Source organism: Oncorhynchus keta, chromosome 25 (assembly GCF_023373465.1).
Source record: "Oncorhynchus keta strain PuntledgeMale-10-30-2019 chromosome 25, Oket_V2, whole genome shotgun sequence".
NCBI lineage: Eukaryota > Metazoa > Chordata > Actinopteri > Salmoniformes > Salmonidae > Oncorhynchus > Oncorhynchus keta.
In genome coordinates, this window is record NC_068445.1 from 27,880,773 (window position 1) to 27,900,640 (window position 19,868).

Sequence of the window (19,868 nt, forward strand, 5' to 3'; positions counted from 1 at the left end):
GGATAGCATAGCTGGTCCCATTGTTGCAAAGAGTCATGGGATATTAGAATACCGTTGTCTTAACCTTTGTCATCTTCAACCAAGCTGCCAGGCAGGGCTGAAAAACCGGTCGCTTAGTGGGTGCTACCTTGGTGCTGATGTTGCAGCGCTGCTCGTCTGGTTGCTAGGCAGCCATGGGGCGGCGGCACCATGAGGGGTGCTGTCATGAAGGAACTGTACAAAATATGAAGGCAAGGCCTATTTTTCTTTCAGGAGACATTTGAATCGTAATTCACCACCCCAAAAGCATTGTTTTGAATGGATGATAAATTGTGTTGAACAGAAGCTTTAGTCATCCTAGTCAAGTGGCTTCATACATGTTTGTTCATCAAGTAAATCTTATAATTAGCTATTGCTTGAATCAGCTATTATAATCACATCATCGTTAAGGTAACTTGGGAGAAAACGCCCCCTTTAAGGGAAATGTCTGTTCTCTGACAGAAAAAAACTATGTATCTTAATATATACTGTTGAAGTTAACATACACTTAGGTTGGAGTCATTAAAACTCGTTTTTCAACCACTCCCAAAATTTCTTGTTATCAAACTATAGTTTTAGCAAGTCAGTTAGGAAATCTACTGCGCATGACACAAGTATTTTTTCCAACAATTGTTTACAGACAGATTATTTGACTTATAATTCACGGTATCACAATTCCAGAGGGTCAGAAGTTTACATACACTAAGTTGACTGTGCCTTTAAACAGCTTGGAAAATTACAGAAAATTATGTCATGGCTTTAGAAGCTTCTGATAATTGACTATTTGACATAATTTGAGTCAATTGGAGCTGTACCTGTGAATGTATTGTTAAACTCAGTGCCTCTTTGCTTGACATCATGGGAAAATCAAAAGAAATCAGCCAAGTCCTCAGCAATTTCCAAACGCCTGAAGGTACCACGTTCATCTGTACAAACAATAGTATGCAAGTATAAACACCATGGGACCACACAGCCGTCATACCGCTCAGGAAGGAGACACCTTCTGTCTCCTAGAGATGAATGTACTTTGGTGCGAAAAGTGCAAATCAATCCCAGAACAACAGCAAAGGACCTTGTGAAGATGCTGGAGGAAACCGGTAGAAAAGTATCTATATCCACAGTAAAACAAGTCCTATATCGACATAACCTGAAAGGCCGCTCAGCAAGGAAGAAGCCACTGCTCCAAAACCGCCATAAAAAAAAGCCAGACTACGGTTTGCAACTGCACACAGGGACAAAGATCGTACTTTTTGGAAATGCCCTCTGGTCTGATGAAACAAAAATAGAACTGTTTGGCCACAATGACCATCGTTATGTTTGGAGGAAAAAGGTTGCGGCTTGCAAGCCAAAGAACACCATCCCAAACGTGAAGCATGGGGGTGGCAGCATCATGTTGTGGGGGTGTTTTGCTGCAGGAGGGACTGGTGCACTTCACAAAATAGATGGCATCATGAGGATGGAAAATGATGTGGACATATTGAAGCAACATCTCAAGACATCCGTCAGGAAGTTAAAGCTTGGTCACAAATGGGTCTTCTAAATGGACAATGACCCCAAGCATACTTCCAAAGTTGTTGCAAAATGGCTTAAGGACAATGAAGTCAAGGTATTGGAGTGGCCATCACAAAGCCCTGACCTCAATCTTATAGAAAATGTGTGGGCAGAACTGAAAAAGCGTGTGGGAGCAAGGAGGCCTACACACCTGACTCAGTTACACCAGCCCTGTCAGGAGGAATGGGCCAAAATTTACTCAACTTATTGTGGGAAGCTTGTGGAAGGCTACCCGAAACGTTTGACCTAAGTTAAACAATTTAGAGGCAATACTACCAAATACCAATTGAGTGTATGTAAACTTCTGACCCACTGGGAATGTGATGAAAGAAGTAAAAGGTTAAATAAGTCATTCTCTCTACTATTATTCTGACATTTCACATTCTTAAAATAAAGTGGTGACCTGACCTAAGACAGGGAATTTTTACTAGGATTAAATGTCAAGAATTGTGAAAAACTGAGTTTAAATGTATTTGGCTAAGGTGTATGCAAACTTCAGACTTCAACTGTAGATAAGTGTATACGGGCTATCATTAGGCAAACACATTTTGAAGGAAAATAAGTGGTGTAACGGATGTGAAACAGCTAGCTTAGTTAGCGGTGTGCGCTAAATAGCGTTTCAATCGGTTACGTCAGTTGCTCTGAGACCTTGAAGTAGTAGTTCCCCTTGCTCTGCAAGGGCCGCGGCTTTTGTGGAGCGATGGGTAACGATGCTTCGAGGGTGACTGTTGTCGTTGTGTGCAGAAGGTCCCTGGTTCGCGCCCGGGTATGGGCGAGGGGATGGTTTAAAATTATACTGTTACAGTGGCAGAATTATATATTTTTTGTTATTCAATAAAAACAGAAACGTTTAGCTACTAGATGGAATCTGTTCAATTGTACAGGTACATACAGAGAAACTACACGTAAGGTAAGATGTGGTATATATTTTATGTTCCAGATACTGATACTTATCATAAACATTATCTGTATGAAGTTAGTCAAAAATCAATAGTGTATAGAGACCTAATGGTTGAAGAGGAAGTGAGAGGGATGCTGGAGGGGAGGAGAGGGGATACATTGCTGTCTGGAGAGAAAATGTCATGATGAAAATGCATTCTCAAGATCACAGTTAATCAGTGGAACTTTCAAGCTGCTTATCTATTTCTCATAGATGTTTCTATTGTTGTGAAGATCAAATCAAATCAAATCAAATTTATTTATATAGCCCTTCGTACATCAGCTGATATCTCAAAGTGCTGTACAGAAACCCAGCCTAAAACCCCAAACAGCAAACAATGCAGGTGTAAAAGCACGGTGGCTAGGAAAAACTCCCTAGAAAGGCCAAAACCTAGGAAGAAACCTAGAGAGGAACCGGGCTATGTGGGGTGGCCAGTCCTCTTCTGGCTGTGCCGGGTAGAGATTATAACAGAACATGACCAAGATGTTCAAATGTTCATAAATGACCAGCATGGTCGAATAATAATAAGGCAGAACAGTTGAAACTGGAGCAGCAGCAGTCAGGTGGAATGGGGACAGCAAGGAGCCATCATGTCAGGTAGTCCTGGGGCACTGTCCTAGGGCTCAGGTCCTCCGAGAGAGAGAGAAAGAAAGAGAGAATTAGAGAGAGCATATGTGGGGTGGCCAGTCCTCTTTTGGCTGTGCCGGGTGGAGATTATAACAGAACGTGGCCAAGATGTTCAAATGTTCATAAATGACCCAGCATGGTTGAATAATAGTAAGGCAGAACAGTTGAAACTGGAGCAGGAGCATGGCCAGGTGGACTGGGGACAGCAAGGAGTCCTCATGTCAGGTAGTCCTGGGACATGGTCCTAGGGCCCAGGCCAGTTGAAACTGGAGCAGCAGCATGGCCAGGTGGACTGGGGACAGCAAGGAGTCATCATGTCAGGTAGTCCTGGGGCATGGTCCTAGGGCTCAGGTCCTCCGAGAGAGAGAAAGAAAGAGAGAAGGAGAGAATTAGAGAACGCACACTTAGATTCACACAGGACACCGAATAGGACAGGAGAAGTACTCCAGATATAACAAACTGACCCTAGCCCCGACACATAAACTACTGCAGCATAAATACTGGAGGCTGAGACAGGAGGGGTCAGGAGACACTGTGGCCCCATCCGAGGACACCCCGGACAGGGCCAAACAGGAAGGATATAACCCCACCCACTTTGCCAAAGCACAGCCCCCACACCACTAGAGGGATATCTTCAACCACCAACTTACCATCCTGAGACAAGGCCGAGTATAGCCCACAAAGATCTCTGACACGGTACAACCCAAGGGGGGCAACCCAGACAGGCCGACCACAGTGAATCAACCCACCCAGGTGACGCACCCCCAGGGACGGCACGAGAGAGCCCCAGCAAGCCAGTGACTCAGCCCCGTAACAGGGTTAGAGGCAGAGAATCCCAGTGGAAAGAGGGGAACCGGCCAGGCAGAGACAGCAAGGGCGGTTCGTTGCTCCAGAGCCTTTCCGTTCACCTTCCCACTCCTGGGCCAGACTACACTCAATCATATGACCCACTGAAGAGATGAGTCTTCAGTAAAGACTTAAAGGTTGAGACCGAGTTTGCGTCTCTGACATGGGTAGGCAGACCGTTCCATAAAAATGGAGCTCTATAGGAGAAAGCCCTGCCTCCAGCTGTTTGCTTAGAAATTCTAGGGACAATTAGGAGGCCTGCGTCTTGTGACCGTAGCGTACGTGTAGGTATGTACGGCAATTTCGTCTTTCATTCCAGTTAACTTCCTTCCTACGATGTGTTGTTCTCACCTAGATAATACGTGACAGTCAAAGGATCAGAAGTCTGCCCACCCATCATTTATTATGTTCAGTTTATTGACGTCATTGTCCATAACTATAAATGAAAACCATAGCATCCTTTCAGAATAGGCCTGTTCTAATCCTGGGGCATGTTTTGTGTGTCTAGATGGTTGGACAGATTCTATCCAATGAAAGGTTATTGAATGCAGCTTATACAGCAGAACATGAAAACATTTACCCCTGGTCACGATCATGTTACATAATGTATTATCAGTCCAATCACAAATGAATGTGTCTCTTTGTCTTTCCTGTGCGTCTGTTCCTTTAACAACACACCCATGCTATTAAATTATCTGAATAAATCATGAGGACCAGAGCACAGAAGATGAGACTGCTGATATTATACAAGGGTTAATTTAAAATGTTAACTGCCCTCCCATTACTGCCCAAGAGGGACATTGATTTTAAAAATCTGATAATGCAATTTGGACTATTCATTTATTAAAGATTATCTCATTATGTCCATAAATATGCAGGAAGATATTAAGACTGAGTTTTCTGCTATTTTTAGAACTCGAAATGAGAGGGTGTTTAAGATCTAAATTTCCAATGACGAAGATAATATTCACCAATATAGCTTATTTTAAATTAGTTAGTTGTGACAACTGAGTTAAAAGTGGGTTAACATGGGTAAACAAGACAGAATCAATGCTGACTTTTTCCACATAATTAGTTTATGCCCATTAACTGCAATTTCCCTCATTAACCTAATGAAAGCCTGGCCAGAGAAATCAATTTGGGATTACTTGTGTTTATTTTTTATTTAACCTTATTTAAATAGGCAAGTTAGTTAAGAACAAATTCTTATTTACAATGACAGCCTACCCCGGCAAACCCTAACGACGCTGGACAATTGTGCACCACCCTATGGGACTCCCAATCACGGCTGGCTGTGATACAGCCAGGATTCAAACCAGGGTCTGTGCCTTAGACCACGGCGCCATGTGGGAGCCCTCATTATACTCCTATTCACCCCCTAGTTAATCTAACTGCATCTCCTGCTCTCAGTTAGGAGAAAGACTCGGCTGCCATGTCAGGAACATTTGTGCATTTATAAGGGTCGATAAATGCATGTAATGCATATGGACATTTAATGTGGTTTCCACATGTCCAGCTCCTAAATGGGACTGGCAGAGAGGCTCATCATAAACAGCAGAAATGGGAGGTGAGTGAACTGAGGGCATAGGGTTCGCCTGTCAGAGCTCCCCTCTCTTTCCTCTGGGTTTTCCTGGAGCTGAGGTGAAGAGGCTTGCCCAGCTCTAGTAGCAGTACCGAATTAGTGTATACTCTCACTGCTCTCAGGGTAGGTCTACCTGTTTTGACTAGCAGAAGAGACTTTCGTAGCAGGTTAGGAGAACTTAAGCAGCAGGCTAGGAAAATGTACGTGGCCGGTTAGAAGGATTAGCGTGGCAGGTTAGGAGAATTAGGTTAGGGTTAGCTAAAATGTGAAAATTGTTCCGGACGCGACTTGAACATATCTAGCTACAACCAGGCCTGCCCTGAGAACGGTCTTGGTTTTCACTAATGCAATGTTGTGCTCTAATAGTGGGGAAGGAGAAGGAGGTAGAAATGGGTATAGACTACTAAAGCCCGACCTATGTGACGTCCTAGTCATTATAGCCCTCCCTGGAGAGAGATAGTGAGCTGCTCTCTGTCTGCTACTCTCCTCTCAGCAGCTGTGCCCACTTGCAGTGACTCTCACACAAAGAACCAGAAGATTTTGACACACACAGGTTGTGTGCCAAATGACACCCTTTTCCCTATATAGTATAGCCTTATGGGCCCTGGTCAAGTGTAGTGCACTATATAGGAAATATGGTGCCATTTGGTTTGCAGACACTCCAAACCACATCCCAGCATGAACTGGGACCTACCAGGGCAGAGGCAGCAGAATGGAGACTGTTTATATCAAGACAGAAATAGGAATGGATGTAAAGCTTAAGTAAGTAAATAAGTAGCCTACATTAAAACAGGTGACAAATCCACCTGAATGTGGTGATACAGTTCACATAATTGTGCTTTTGCTGTGATATTGTGAATGTAAGAACCAGAAAATAGTAGCTTGGTGTTGTTGGTGTCTGTTTACCAAGGCACATTCAATACAATTTCAATCAATCACATTTATTTTATAAAGCCATTTTTACATCAGCAGTTGTCACAAAGTGCTTATACAGATACCTGTCCTAAAACCCCAAAGAGCAAGCAGTGCAGATGTAGATGCACAGCAGCTGGGAATAACTCCCTAGAAAGGCAGGACCCTAGGAAGGGACCTGTTTCCAGTTTGTACCACCACAGAATAAAATAATTTCAGTGAAAGGTGGGCAGCAGTTTATCCATATTATTATCTGTCCTCCACTGTGGTTCATAGAAGTATAGGCCAGGTCGTATGTAGGAGTGACTTGGTTGTAAGTGTTTGGGAGTAGAGTGAATGCATTAGAGGAGGAGTTAGGAGTGCATTTAGATACTTGAATGTTTACAGATTATGGTCAAAAACTGTTTACGACCTTAGGAAACCAAACCACCACAAAGTGCATTCTGAAATTCACCATTTAATATTTAAAGGGATAGTTCAAACAAAATATACACTTTTTGTAATTTGTAAACGAACATAACCTACATTAGTTTGGTTAACTATACATGTACCATCACTGATGTCCCTGTAGTTGGTGTAGGCTAATTGTATATTTCATCACTATTGGCGTGTCTTTGGCTATGTCGGATTAATTGATATGACATGCTGTTCTATAAAATAATTTATCCGTAATTAATATCACCTGATTGAGCTAATCATGTAAATGTAATTAACTAGAGAGTCGGGCACCACGAAAGAATGTTTATCGAGCTGTTATCTTCCGAATAAACTCTTAAAGACCTAGTAATATTTTACATCAATAGCAGTCAATATCAATCATCACCTTAATTCAGTCTCATCTGAAAGTTGTAAATTCTTGGTTATCTGCACGAACCCTGGGTAACAATTTGAATCAGCAATACAAAATTGGGTTTAATTATTTATTTACTAAATACCTAACTAATCACACAGATTTACACATACACATATTTAAATCATAACTTGATTACAAATGATGTCATAAAGGAAAACGTCCCTAGCGGGCAGAACAGATATGACAGCTTGTTACACAAAGGAAAAGGGCTGGGTTTGTGTGAAAGAGCGGGAAGACTGAGGGACACAGGGAGAAGCTGTGCTATCGTAAATACAGTATCTTATGCATTCTAAATAACCGCCCATTTGGAAAAGGAAAATGCAATACATATTTACTCTGAGCTGCGCTTCAAAAGGTTGGTGGTAGATGGAAGACCATGTTACCAAACCGAGTCCTCTGTCCTTTGAAGAATGTCTCTGGTGGTCAATTGGATAAGTTGTAGTAACGTCGTTGTGTGATAGACGGGATACTCTGTCTGTTCCTTCCTAACCCTTGTTTGCAGCAGCTGTTGCAGCAGCTGTTGCTGCTTAACGGCTAGGAGGTATCACTCCTGTAGCGAATAAGAGTTCAAAGTTCATACCATTCGCAATCAAAGCTCACACTGATGTTGGCTTCGTTCTGTAGTTATTATCTGAACCATTCTGACATAGGACCGTCGTCCTCACATTTGTCATAAAGGCTTTATATAGGAAGGGAGAAATGGGGTGTGTTTCATAGTTTACAAGCTATGTCTCTTCACGTGGGCGGGCCACTGAGTGAGCAGCCCTATCTTATGAAAACCCACATCTCACATTTTAGAAGCTAAAATCACATTTCATCCCATCACAAATAATTTCATATTCAAACATTTAAATTGAACACCAATTCCATGTGAATCCGATAACTCTGATGTGTAGACTTTCAACTGTAGAGTTTGTCATCTTATCATTGATGAGAATGTCTCAGATGACAACCGAACTGACATCATATTCATTAATTACCACCGCATATGTTCAATTGTTCGGATTACCAGAATATAGTTCATTTTCACCCACCTACTGATGTTCCCAGAATCTCTATGTTAACCAAGGGTGCAAATGTAAATGTAACCTCAGTAGAGTAGAGAGAGGAAAAAGGGGGGAAAAGGTATTTATGACTGTCATAAACCTACCCCCCAGGCCAACGTCATGACACTATGTTTGCCTGTTCTTCAGATGTTTACACTACCAGGGCGTGATATTGTTATGTGTGCTATATGTGGCTAATCTGAGCAGTTCAGTTTTGAATTTGTGTCAGCACAGGAGAGAGGGTGTGGCGTGTTAAGAAATGTGTGTGTGTGTGTGTGTGTGTGTGTGTGTGTGTGTGTGTGTGTGTGTGTGTGTGTGTGTGTGTGTGTGTGTGTGTGTGTGTGTGTGTGTGTGTGTGTGTGTGTGTGTGTGTGTGTGTGTGTGTGTGTGTGTGTGTGTGTGTGTGCGTGTGTGTGTGCCTGTAAGTGTGTGTGTTTACTGGGTGATGGTTGGTTGGCTCTTTTTGAAAACCTCCGGTAATTCTTTACTGGTTCTCCAATTACTGGTCATCTATGATTGAGTTGACTTCCTGCTGGCAGGCGTTGTAATGCTGCTGTCTGAGCTCTTACTGCTAATGCTGCATTTCTCCACTCCCCCCTGGTTTTGCTAGCCTACGGCACACACAGGCTTTACTCTGTGGAATAGCTCATCCCTAGTGTGGGGTGGGAGGAATGCTTCTGTGTTTGTGTCTATGTTGACGTTTAAAGCTGGAATCCTTAATGGTGAAACAGCCATCAGTTTGTGATATTAAAACAACAAAATTACAACAAACAACGAACACAGTTTTTCCCCCTCTGACATCATTGCACGCACGATAGAAGAGCACAATATGTACAGCAATGTTGTTTTACCATGCTGCCCGACGCTCCTCAGCTCGGCAACAAAATCAGTGACAACCGTGGTGGGGCGGCCAGTGAGGCTGTTTACCCTACTGCAGACTCCATCTTTAAGGCTAATGATTGGTAACTGCAGCTGGTTAGACAACATTAAACTAAAATGTATTACAATATATGCATGCACTGTATTTATTGTGCATTGCATTTTGCATTAAATTAAGTTCTTCACAAAATGCTAAATGTATCTCTTTGAAACGGCAATGCATTTTATTTTCCCTCTCCTCTCTCCCCAGCTCTTCCCACTCATCGTCCTGTGGCACCCCCCTGTGAGCAGTAGAAGATGAGCACCTCGCCCACCCCTAAGGGCACGCCTGTGCAGCGGAACCCCATTGATGGGGCCCCTAGTGATAGGGTCCCCGAGGCCCTGGTGTCTCCACAACACTACACACCCGGCTCCTCTGAGCCCCAACACAAGAAACGAGTCTCCAGCCTCCTGCAGAGCCCGGTGAGTACACTCACCGTGTGTGTGTATGTTCTTGTGTGTGCATCCAGTTGGCTTGGGTCTATGTGTGAGTGTGCACACACATCTGTGTGTCTCTGTGTGTGCATATACACATACTGTATGTGTCTGGTAGACTTTTCAAGAGTCTTAAAAGAGACCCTCTTGATACACACAGGGACCTGTGTGTATCAGCAGTGTTGCAGTTCTTGACACAAACCGGTGCGCCTGGCACTTACTACCATAACCAGTTGAAGACACTTAAATCTTTTGTCTTGCCCATTCAACCTCTGAATGGCACACACACACGATACATTTTGTCTCAAGGCTTAACAATCCTTCTTTAAACTGTCTCCTCCCCTTCATCTACACTGATTGAAGTGGATTTAACAAGTGACATCAATAAGGGATCATAGCTTTCACCTGGATTCACCTGGTCAGTCTATGTTAGGGCTCTCCAACCCTGTTCCTGGAGAGCTACCATCCTGTAGCTTTTCACTCCAACCCTATCTAGCACACCAGTTTCTGATAATCTAGCAACTAGCTTGCACCGTTCTGAGTGTTTTAGCTCTCAGGCTAATTGTGGGTGTATTTTAACTACCATGTTAATAGCTTGCCCTGCGTGTGTACTTGCGTATGCATGCTGCATGCTGTGTGCTGGGTGTATGTGTGTCCGTGTGTGTCCATGTGTGTGTGTGTGTGTCCGTGTGTGTGTGTGTGTGTTTGTATATATATATATATATATATATATATATATATATATACACAGTGGGGCAAAAAAGTATTTAGTCAGCCACCAATTGTGCAAGTTCTCCCACTTAAAAAGATAAGAGAGGCCTGTAATTTTCATCATAGGTACAATTCAACTATGACAGACAAAATTAGAAAAAAAATCCAGAAAATCACACTGTAGGATTTTTAATGAATTTATTTACAAATTATGGTGGAAAATAACTATTTGGTCAATAACAAAAGCTTATCTCAATACTTTGTTATACTTTGTTGGCAATGACAGAGGTCAAACGTTTTCTGTAAGTCTTCACAAGGTTTTCACACACTGTTGCTGGTATTTTGGCCCATTCCTCCATGCAGATCTCCTCTAAAGCAGTGATGTTTTGGGGCTGTTGCTGGGCAACACGGACTCCCTCCAAAGATTTTCTATGGGTTTGAGATCTGGAGACTGGCTAGACTTACGAAGCCACTCCTTCGTTGCCCGGGCGGTGTGTTTGGGATCATTGTCATGCTGAAAGACCCAGCCACGTTTCATCTTCAATGCCCTTGCTGATGGAAGGAGGTTTTCACTCAAAATCTCACGATACATGGCCCCATTCATTCTGTCCTTTACACGGATCAGTCGTCCTGGTCCCTTTGCAGAAAAACAGCCCCAAAGCATGATGTTTCCACCCCCAAGGCTTCACAGTAGGCATGTTGTTCTTTGGATGCAACTCAGCATTCTTTGTTCTCCAAACACAACGAGTTGAGTTTTTACCAAAAAGTTCTATTTTGGTTTCATCTGACCATATGACATTCGCCCAATCTTCTTCTGGATCATCCAAATGCTCTCTAGCAAACTTCAGACGGGCCTGGACATGTACTGGCTTAAGCAGGGGGACATGTCTGGCACTGCAGGATTTGAGTCCCTGGCAGCGTAGTGTGTTACTGATGGTAGGCTTTGTTACTTTGGTCCCAGGTCTCTGCAAGTCATTCACTAGGTCCCCCCGTGTGGTTCTGGGATTTTTGCTCACCGTTATTGTGATCATTTTGACCCCACGGGGTGAGATCTTGCATGGAGCCCCAGATCGAGGGAGATTATCAGTGGTCTTGTATGTCTTCCATTTCCTAATAATTGCTCCCACCGTTGATTTCTTCAAACCAAGCTGCTTACCTATTGCAGATTCAGTCTTCCCAGCCTGCTGCAGGTCTACAATTTTGTTTCTGGTGTCCTTTGACAGCTATTTGGTCTTGGCCATAGTGGAGTTTGGAGTGTGACTGTTTGAGGTTGTGGACAGGTGTCTTTTATACTGATAACAAGTTCAAACAGGTGCCATTCAAACAGGTGCCATCGTATGGTACCTCTTTAAGAGCCTCTTAAAGAAGAAGTTACAGGTCTGTGAGAACCAGAAATCTTGCTTGTTTGTAGGTGACCAAATACATATTTTCCACCACAATTTGCAAATAAATTCATAAAAAATCCTACAATGTGATTTTCTGGATTTGCTTTTCTCTTTCTCTTTTCTCTTTTTTCTTTGTCTGTCATAGTTGAAGTGTACCTATGATGAAAATTACAGGCCTCTCTCATCTTTTTAAGTGGGAGAACTGGTTGGTGGCTGACTAAATACTTTTTTGCCCCACTGTATATATATATATATATATATATATATATATATATATATATATATATATATATAGTCGTTCCGGGAGGAGCTGGATGTTCTGATCCAGGAACAGATGAAGAAGGGAGGCAGCAGCTCCAACCTCTGGGCTCTGAGGCAGATAGCTGACTACATGGCCTCTCAAGGCTCCCCTGCCGCCTTATCCACCTCCCCCTCCAGTACAGGTAATGTGTAGGTACACACACACACACACATGCATGCGGATGCACATATACACACACACACACACACACACACTCAGAAATAAACACACACGCATAAACAAACATATTCATGGATGTACAGGTTCAAATACACGTCAAATACACGTCTAACACCAAGACAAAGACAAGTAAATCACCTGACCAAAAGATTAACAAACACACAAGATCATTTTCTCTGATCTGCTATTGACTCCTCTCTACTTTCAATCTTTCCCTGTGTAGGCATGATGATGGTGACGCCCATCAATGACCTGCATGGCTCGGAGCCCGGAAGCATGGTGAAGGGAGAGAGGCTGATGCGTTGTAAACTGGCCAGTGTCCACCGCCTTCTGGACCTCTATGGCTGGGCCCAGCTCAGCCACACCTGCCTCACCGTGAGTGGACCTGCCTGGCTGACACACACTTTTGGTCTTTCTTTCATTATTTTGCTTTGTTCTTTTAGAACCCTATTTTGACAATGCAAAAAAGCACTACTATCAAAAGAGATGGTTTTAGTAACATAATTACCATTACAACGTCCATGAGGGTAAAATTGTATGCAGGTATTGAAAATTTGAAGCAGATACTTGACTATGCACTTATGGAACTCTTTTTGAAAGGACAACATCACAGCTTTTTTGTTACTACTTAACTTTTTCTCTCTCTTTGTGCTTTCTATTTTTACATTTGTCCTCATTCTCTCTCTATTCTCTCTCTGTTTGTTTTTCTACCCATCCCTTCCTTATCTCTATCCCTCTCTTTGTTTGTAAAGTTTGATATCTGACATAGTTGTGTGTGTGTTGTCTCCTGTCAGCTGCGTGTCAGTAAGGAACAGGAGCACTTCCTGGTTCTGCCCAATGGCTTGGCCTACGGTGAGGTCACTGCCTCCAGCTTGGTGAGTTTACTACTAATGTCGAAGATTTTTTATAACTAACCCAAGACAGACCAGAGTCTGTCGTTTCCAATGGGAGCAAATTAATCATAGTGGGCAGAACACGCAAGGAGGTGGGCGGAGCTTTCAAGCATTTATTTGCATATTTCCATTAGGGAACACCTACTCTGTGAAGTGTGTGTGTGCAATAACTCAATTTGCCCTTGCACTCCTTGTAAACAATGCAATTTTTTGAAGCTTTGGCAAAGGGTAAAGTCTACAAAACACAGTCCACTCTGTTACAGATAGTTTTGAAAACAGGAAATTGTATGGAGATCAAATGTTTCTTCAATGAGAAAATTAGCAGAATGTCTGCCAAAATCCGTCTCGCTCCATCTTCTCCCACTGCCGGCCACTGGGCTTCCTCTCATAACCCTATTTGGTGGTGAGTGGAAAAACCAACCGGATGCTTCACATAATACCACTGGTGAAATATCTGTCTCGTTGTTCTAACTGTGCTAACGATGCTCCACAGTCACAAAGGAAACTAATGATGTCCACTTCATCAGAAAACAAATATTCTGGCATAAGTGTGCTGCTTGTTAACCCTGAACCATATTTGATATTGTATGATACAACATAAGCTGATTTGTTTCTGGTTGACATAGATAAGTACTAATTATTCAGTCAACTTATTAATTAATGCTTTTGCTCACCTCAGTCACAGACAGTCTTCATCAAGCAACCTTTTTTGGTTTGCTTTGCATTATAATAAAAATTGTAATATGCACTGTAATAGGCATTACATAAATATATACAGGTGCCAGTTTTGTCAGGAACAACTAAGTATCCAAACTAGTGTAAAAACCAAATAGAACTGATCTCAGTGCTGCTGCTGGTGGTGTTGATGCGTGGTTGTCTCCTCCCAGGTGAAGGTGAACATCCTGGGGGAGGTGGTGGAGAGGGGCAGCACCCCCCTGGGGGTAGACCTGGGTTCCTTCAGCCTTCACTCAGCCATTTACTCCACCCGGCCAGACGTACGCTGTCTGCTGCACCTCCACACCCCCGCCACTACCGCTGTGAGTCACACACACACACACACACACACACACACACACACACACACACACACACACACACACACACACACACACACACACACACACACACACACACACACACACACACACACACACACACACACACACACACACACACACACACACACACACACACACACACACACACACACACACACACACACACACACACACACACACACACACACACGGGGGCTGGGGCACTGCCAGAGGGACAGGGCACACAGACAGAGTGACAAACATGGCACACTCACAACAATCATTGTTGCACATTTGTAATTAGTTTTTATAATGTTTTTTTCGAATGGAGTGGAGTCCTAGGACTCACACAGTAGTAGTACTCCTGCACTTGAGATTTGGAGGTGTGGCTCAGTTGGTAGAGCATGGAGCTTGTAACACAAGGGTTGTGGGTTCAATTTCCACGGGGGACAAGTACGAAAAATGTATCCACTCACTACTGTAAGTCGCTCTGGATAAACGACTAAAAGGTACAATAATAATAGGTATAATATAACAATTTATTAGATAACAATATAAGATGAGGCGCCGATGACAAAACTTGTCATGAAAAACTCTGCTAAATCCAACAGAATGTGACTTACAGTTAGTTGTCTGTATGTGCAGGTGTCAGCCATGAAGTGTGGCCTCCTGCCGCTGTCCCATGAGGCTTTGCTGGTGGGTGAGGTAGCGTACTACGACTACAACAGGCTGATGGAGGACGAGGAGGACAGAGTGGGGCTCCAGAAGAGCCTGGGGCCCACCTGTAAGGTGAGGACATTACAGCAGAACAAGGGGTTAATGTGACATGCTTGTGATTTAGTTATGAGACTGCTCATTTGCTTCTTGAGACAAATATCTCCAATAATAGGGAAAACACAAGCTCAATTTACTATATTTTTTGTGAAACCATAAGAATTATGATGATAGGGTCGAAGAAAAATAACAGTGTACAGTCGTGGCCAAAAGTTTTGAGAATGACACAAATATTAATTTCCACTAAGTTTGCTGCTTCATTGTCTTTAGATATTTTTTGTCAGATGTTACTATGGAATACTGAATTATAATTACAAGCATTTCATAAGACACTTAGTGCCAAACGCTTTTATTGACAATTACATGAAGTTGATGCAAAGAGTCAATATTTGCAGTGTTGACCCTTCTTTTTCAAGACCTCTGCTATCTGCCCTGGCATGCTGTCAATTAACTTCTGGGCCACATCCTGACTGATGGCAGCCCATTCTTGCATAATCAATGCTTGGAGTTTGTCAGAATGTGTGGGTTTTTGTTTGTCCACCCGCCTCTTGAGGATTGACCACAAGTTCTCAATGGGATTAAGGTCTGGGGAGTTTCCTGGCTATGGACCCAAAATATTGATGTTTTGTTCCCCAGGCCACTTACTTATGGCAAAGTGCTCCCTCATGCTGGAAAAGGCATTGTTTGTCACCAAACTCTTCCTGGATCGTTGGGAGAAGTTACTCTCGAAGGATGTGTTGGTACCATTCTTTATTCATGGCTGTGTTCTTAGGCAAAATTGTGAGTGAGCCCACTCAATTGGCTGAGAAGCAACTCCACACATGAATGGTCTCAGGATGCTTTACTGTTGGCATTGCACAGGACTGATGGTAGCGCTCACCTTGTCTTCTCCGGACAAGCTTTTTTACGGATGCCCCAAACAATCGGAAAGGGGATTCATCAGAGAAAATGACTTTACCCCAGTCCTCAGCTGTCCAATCCCTGTACCTTTTGCAGAATATCAGTCCGTCCCTGATGTTTTTCCTGGAGAGAAGTCTTTGCTGCCCTTCTTGACACCAGGCCATCCTCCAAAAGTCTTTGCCTCACTGTGCGTGCAGATGCACTCACACTTGCCTGCTGCCATTCCTGAGCATGCTCTGTACTGGTGGTGCCCCGATCCCGCAGCTGAATCAACTTTAGGAGACGGTCCTGGTGCTTGCTGGACTTTCTTGGGCGCCCTGAAGCCTTCTTCACGACAATTGAACCGCTCTCCTTGAAGTTCTTGCTGATCCGATAAATGGTTGATTTAGGTGCAATCTTACTGGCAGCAATATCCTTGCCTGTAAAACCCTTTTTGTGCAAAGCAATGATGACGGCACGTGTTTCCTTGCAGATAACCATGGTTGACAATTAATTGCAATTCATCTGATGACTCTTCATAACATTCTGGAGTATATGCAAATTGCCATCACACAAACTGAGGCAGCAGACTTTGTGAAAATTTATATTTGTGTCATTCTCAAAACTTTTGGCCTTGACTGTATGTACTCTGAGGTTACTAGAGGGTTGCACTGTAAGTGTTTTTTCACTTGCTGAAGTCTATCTTTATTCCTAGGTGCTGGTGCTTCGAAACCATGGTATCGTGGCCCTGGGGGAGTCAGTGGAAGAGGCTTTCTACACCATCTACCACATCCAGGCTGCCTGTCAGATCCAGGTACCGAGACTCACATACTGACATCCATCCAGCCTGCTCCCTCCTGCCAAAGGCTTGGGGCACAACTCTGACTGCCCCATTGAGTGAGAGAACTCCCAGACTCATAGCTCAGTGACTGTGTGTGCACAAGAGAGAGAAACAAAGAGAGCTAAAGAGCGAGGGGAGGGAGGGAGGGAGGGAGGGAGGGAGGGAGGGAGGGGGGAGGGAGGAGGGAGGGAGGGAGGGAGGGAGGGAGGGAGGGGAGGGAGGGAGGGAGGGAGGACTGCCAGAATTGTTAGCTCGTTGACTTTGTGTGTATGTAGAAGAGACAGAGTTATAGCATTCGCATGAACAGCTTTGGCAGTTTCACGCCTGAATGCTTGTCCTTGCCTTAGTACCCTTGTACTTTGACTGTCGTATGTGCAGTACTGTAACTGCACCTCGTGTCAAACCCAAGGCATAACACACTGCTGCAATCTTGTGATGTGCTGACAGGTGTCAGCATTGTGCAGCGCTGGAGGGGAGCAGAACCTGATCATGCTGGACCGCTCCATCCACAAACCTATCGCTGCAGGCACCGTGGGCTGGGCCGGGTCTACTTTCGGCCCCCTGACCAAGAGTCGACTCGGGGAGCACGAGTTTGAGGCTCTCATGAGGACCCTGGACAACCTGGTGAGATCACAACACAGAACAATGTACAATGCTGCAAGCATTCTCAATGTAGTGGAATAATTTACAATGCTGCAAAAATTCTCAAAGTAGTGTAATGGGGACAGTCATTATGAATAGGGCAGGTATAATGTTCTTTAGGACGTGCACTAAAATAGATATTCTCACCCCCTACCTTAATGAATTGACATCCACCATAAACAGTACTTAGAAAATGCAGAAAATAACAGTGGTCCAGACACAGGTCTAACCTACTTTAAACTTCAGGATGTGGACATTGACAATACATCAGTATTGGACATTGACAATACATCAGTCAGACACACAGTACTGGACATGACAGGGGACATTACACATAAACCTCCCGCTCCCCACCCTCCAGGGTTACCGTACCGGCTACGCCTACCGCTTCCCCGTGCTGTTGGAGCGCTCTCGGACACGGAGGGAGGTGGAGGTACCCGCCACGGTCCACTCCTTCCAGTTTGAGGAGGAGGGGGTGCACCCGTTACCCCGCCAGCACCCCTACGCCCAGCGGCAGCAGCAGGCGAAGACACGCTGGCTCAACACCCCCAACTCCTACCTGAGGGTAAACCAGGACCAAGCCAGCCCCGGACACCAGCACACCACAGTAAGTACCTGAGCACTAGGCCAGCCCCGGACACCAGCACACCACAGTAAGTACCTGAGAGCTAGGAAAGCCCCGGACACCAGCACACCACAGTAAGTACCTGAGCACTAGGCCAGCCCTGGACACCAGCACACCACAGTAAGTACCTGAGAGCTAGGCCAGCCCCGGACACCAGCACACCACAGTAAGTACCTGAGCACTAGGCCAGCCCCGGACACCAGCACACCACAGTAAGTACCTGAGAGCTAGGCCAGCCCCGGACACCAGCACACCACAGTAAGTACCTGAGCACTAGACCAGCCCCGGACACCAGCACACCACAGTAAGTACCTGAGCACTAGGCCAGCCCCGGACACCAGCACACCACAGTAAGTACCTGAGCACTAGGCCAGCCCCGGACACCAGCACACCACAGTAAGTACCTGAGCACTAGGCCAGCCCCGGACATCAGCACATCAAAATAAAGAGGGCCTTAGTAGAGTGGGGGACTAGCGGCCTGTCCAGGGGTGTACTTGCACATCAAGCTGCCTCTCAATACAGAAACAGAAGATAGGCTACTGCCCTATGGGCCGGTCTAGCTAGGACAAGGCTTTCTTTCTTACTTAGTTTCAGAGGGGGACTGGGGAGGAGCCTAGAAGGTAGTACATAGACTAGTACCACTACCTCCTTTGTGCCCATTCTCAATCTCTGTTGTCAAATCAATGTTCATTCCAACATTTATTCTAACTGGTAATGGATACTACACTGAACAAAAAATTTAACACAACATGTATGAATAAAATTAAAGATCCCAGACATTTTCCATACACACAAAAAGCTTATTTTGTACACAAATTAGTTTACGTCCCTCCTAGTGAGCATTTCTCCTGTGCCAAGATAATCCATCCCCCTGACAGGTGTGGCATATCAAGGAGCTGATTAAACAGCATGATCATTACACAGGTGCAACTTGTGCTAGGGATAATAAAAGGCCACTCTAAAATGTTTTGTTTTGTCACACAACAAAATGCCACAGATGTCTCAAATTTTGAGGGAGCGTGCAATTGGCATGCTCACTGCAGGAAGGCCCACCAGAGCTTTTGCCAGAGAATTTAATGTTCATTTCTCCATCATAAGTCGCCTCCAATGTCGTTTTAGAGAATTTGGCAGTTCATCCAACCACCCTCGCAACCGCAGACCACATGTAACCACGCCAGCCCAGGACCTCCGATTCCAGCTTCTTCACCTGTGGGATCGTCTCAGACCAACCACCTAGACAGCTGATGAAACTGTGGGTTTGCACAACCAAACCGTCTAAGGGAAGCGCATCTGCATGTGCTCATCGTCCTCACTAGGGTCTTGACCTGACTGTAGTTTGGTGTCGTAACCGATTTCAGTGTGCAAATCCTCACCTTCGATGGCCACTGGCAGGCTGGAGAAGTGTACTCTTCACAGATTAATCCCGGTTTCAACTGCACCAGCCAGATGGCAGACAGCATGTATGGTGTCGTGTGGGTGAAGGGTTTGTTGATGTCAATGTTGTGAACAGAGTACCCGATGGTGGTGGTGGGGTTAGGGTATGGGCAGGCCTAAGCTACAATTGCATTTTATCGATGGCAATTTGAATGCACAGAGATACCGTGACTAGATCCTGAGGCCTGTTGTCGTGCCATTCATCCACTGCCATCACCTCATTTATCAGCTTGATAATACATGGGCCCATGTTGCAAGGATCTGTAAACAATTCCTGGAAGCTTAAAATGTCCCAGTTCTTCCATGGCCTGCATACTCTATGAGAAGACTATCTCTCCCCCTTTCTCTCTCTCCCTCTCTCTCTCCTCCCCTGTACCTCCCACTCTCTCTTTCTCTTGTCCTCTGCATTGCAGGGGAAAGCCCAGTGCTGGTGTTGAT

At 44.5% G+C, this 19,868-nt stretch overlaps 1 protein-coding gene across 2 annotated transcripts in view; it reads left to right on the forward strand.

Annotated features, from left to right (window-relative positions):
* Positions 1–19,868, forward strand: part of LOC118358471 (beta-adducin-like) — a 31,720-nt gene that overhangs the window by 1,075 nt on the left and 10,777 nt on the right. For both annotated transcript variants that reach the window (XM_052479058.1, XM_052479057.1), the window contains exons 2-10: positions 9,505–9,716; positions 12,120–12,267; positions 12,529–12,680; positions 13,100–13,180; positions 14,086–14,235; positions 14,881–15,024; positions 16,604–16,702; positions 17,177–17,353; positions 17,733–17,978. In XM_052479058.1, the coding sequence (XP_052335018.1) occupies positions 9,552–9,716; positions 12,120–12,267; positions 12,529–12,680; positions 13,100–13,180; positions 14,086–14,235; positions 14,881–15,024; positions 16,604–16,702; positions 17,177–17,353; positions 17,733–17,978 (1,362 nt within the window). In that variant the 5' untranslated portion in view covers positions 9,505–9,551. The remainder of the gene's footprint in view (positions 1–9,504; positions 9,717–12,119; positions 12,268–12,528; positions 12,681–13,099; positions 13,181–14,085; positions 14,236–14,880; positions 15,025–16,603; positions 16,703–17,176; positions 17,354–17,732; positions 17,979–19,868) is intronic.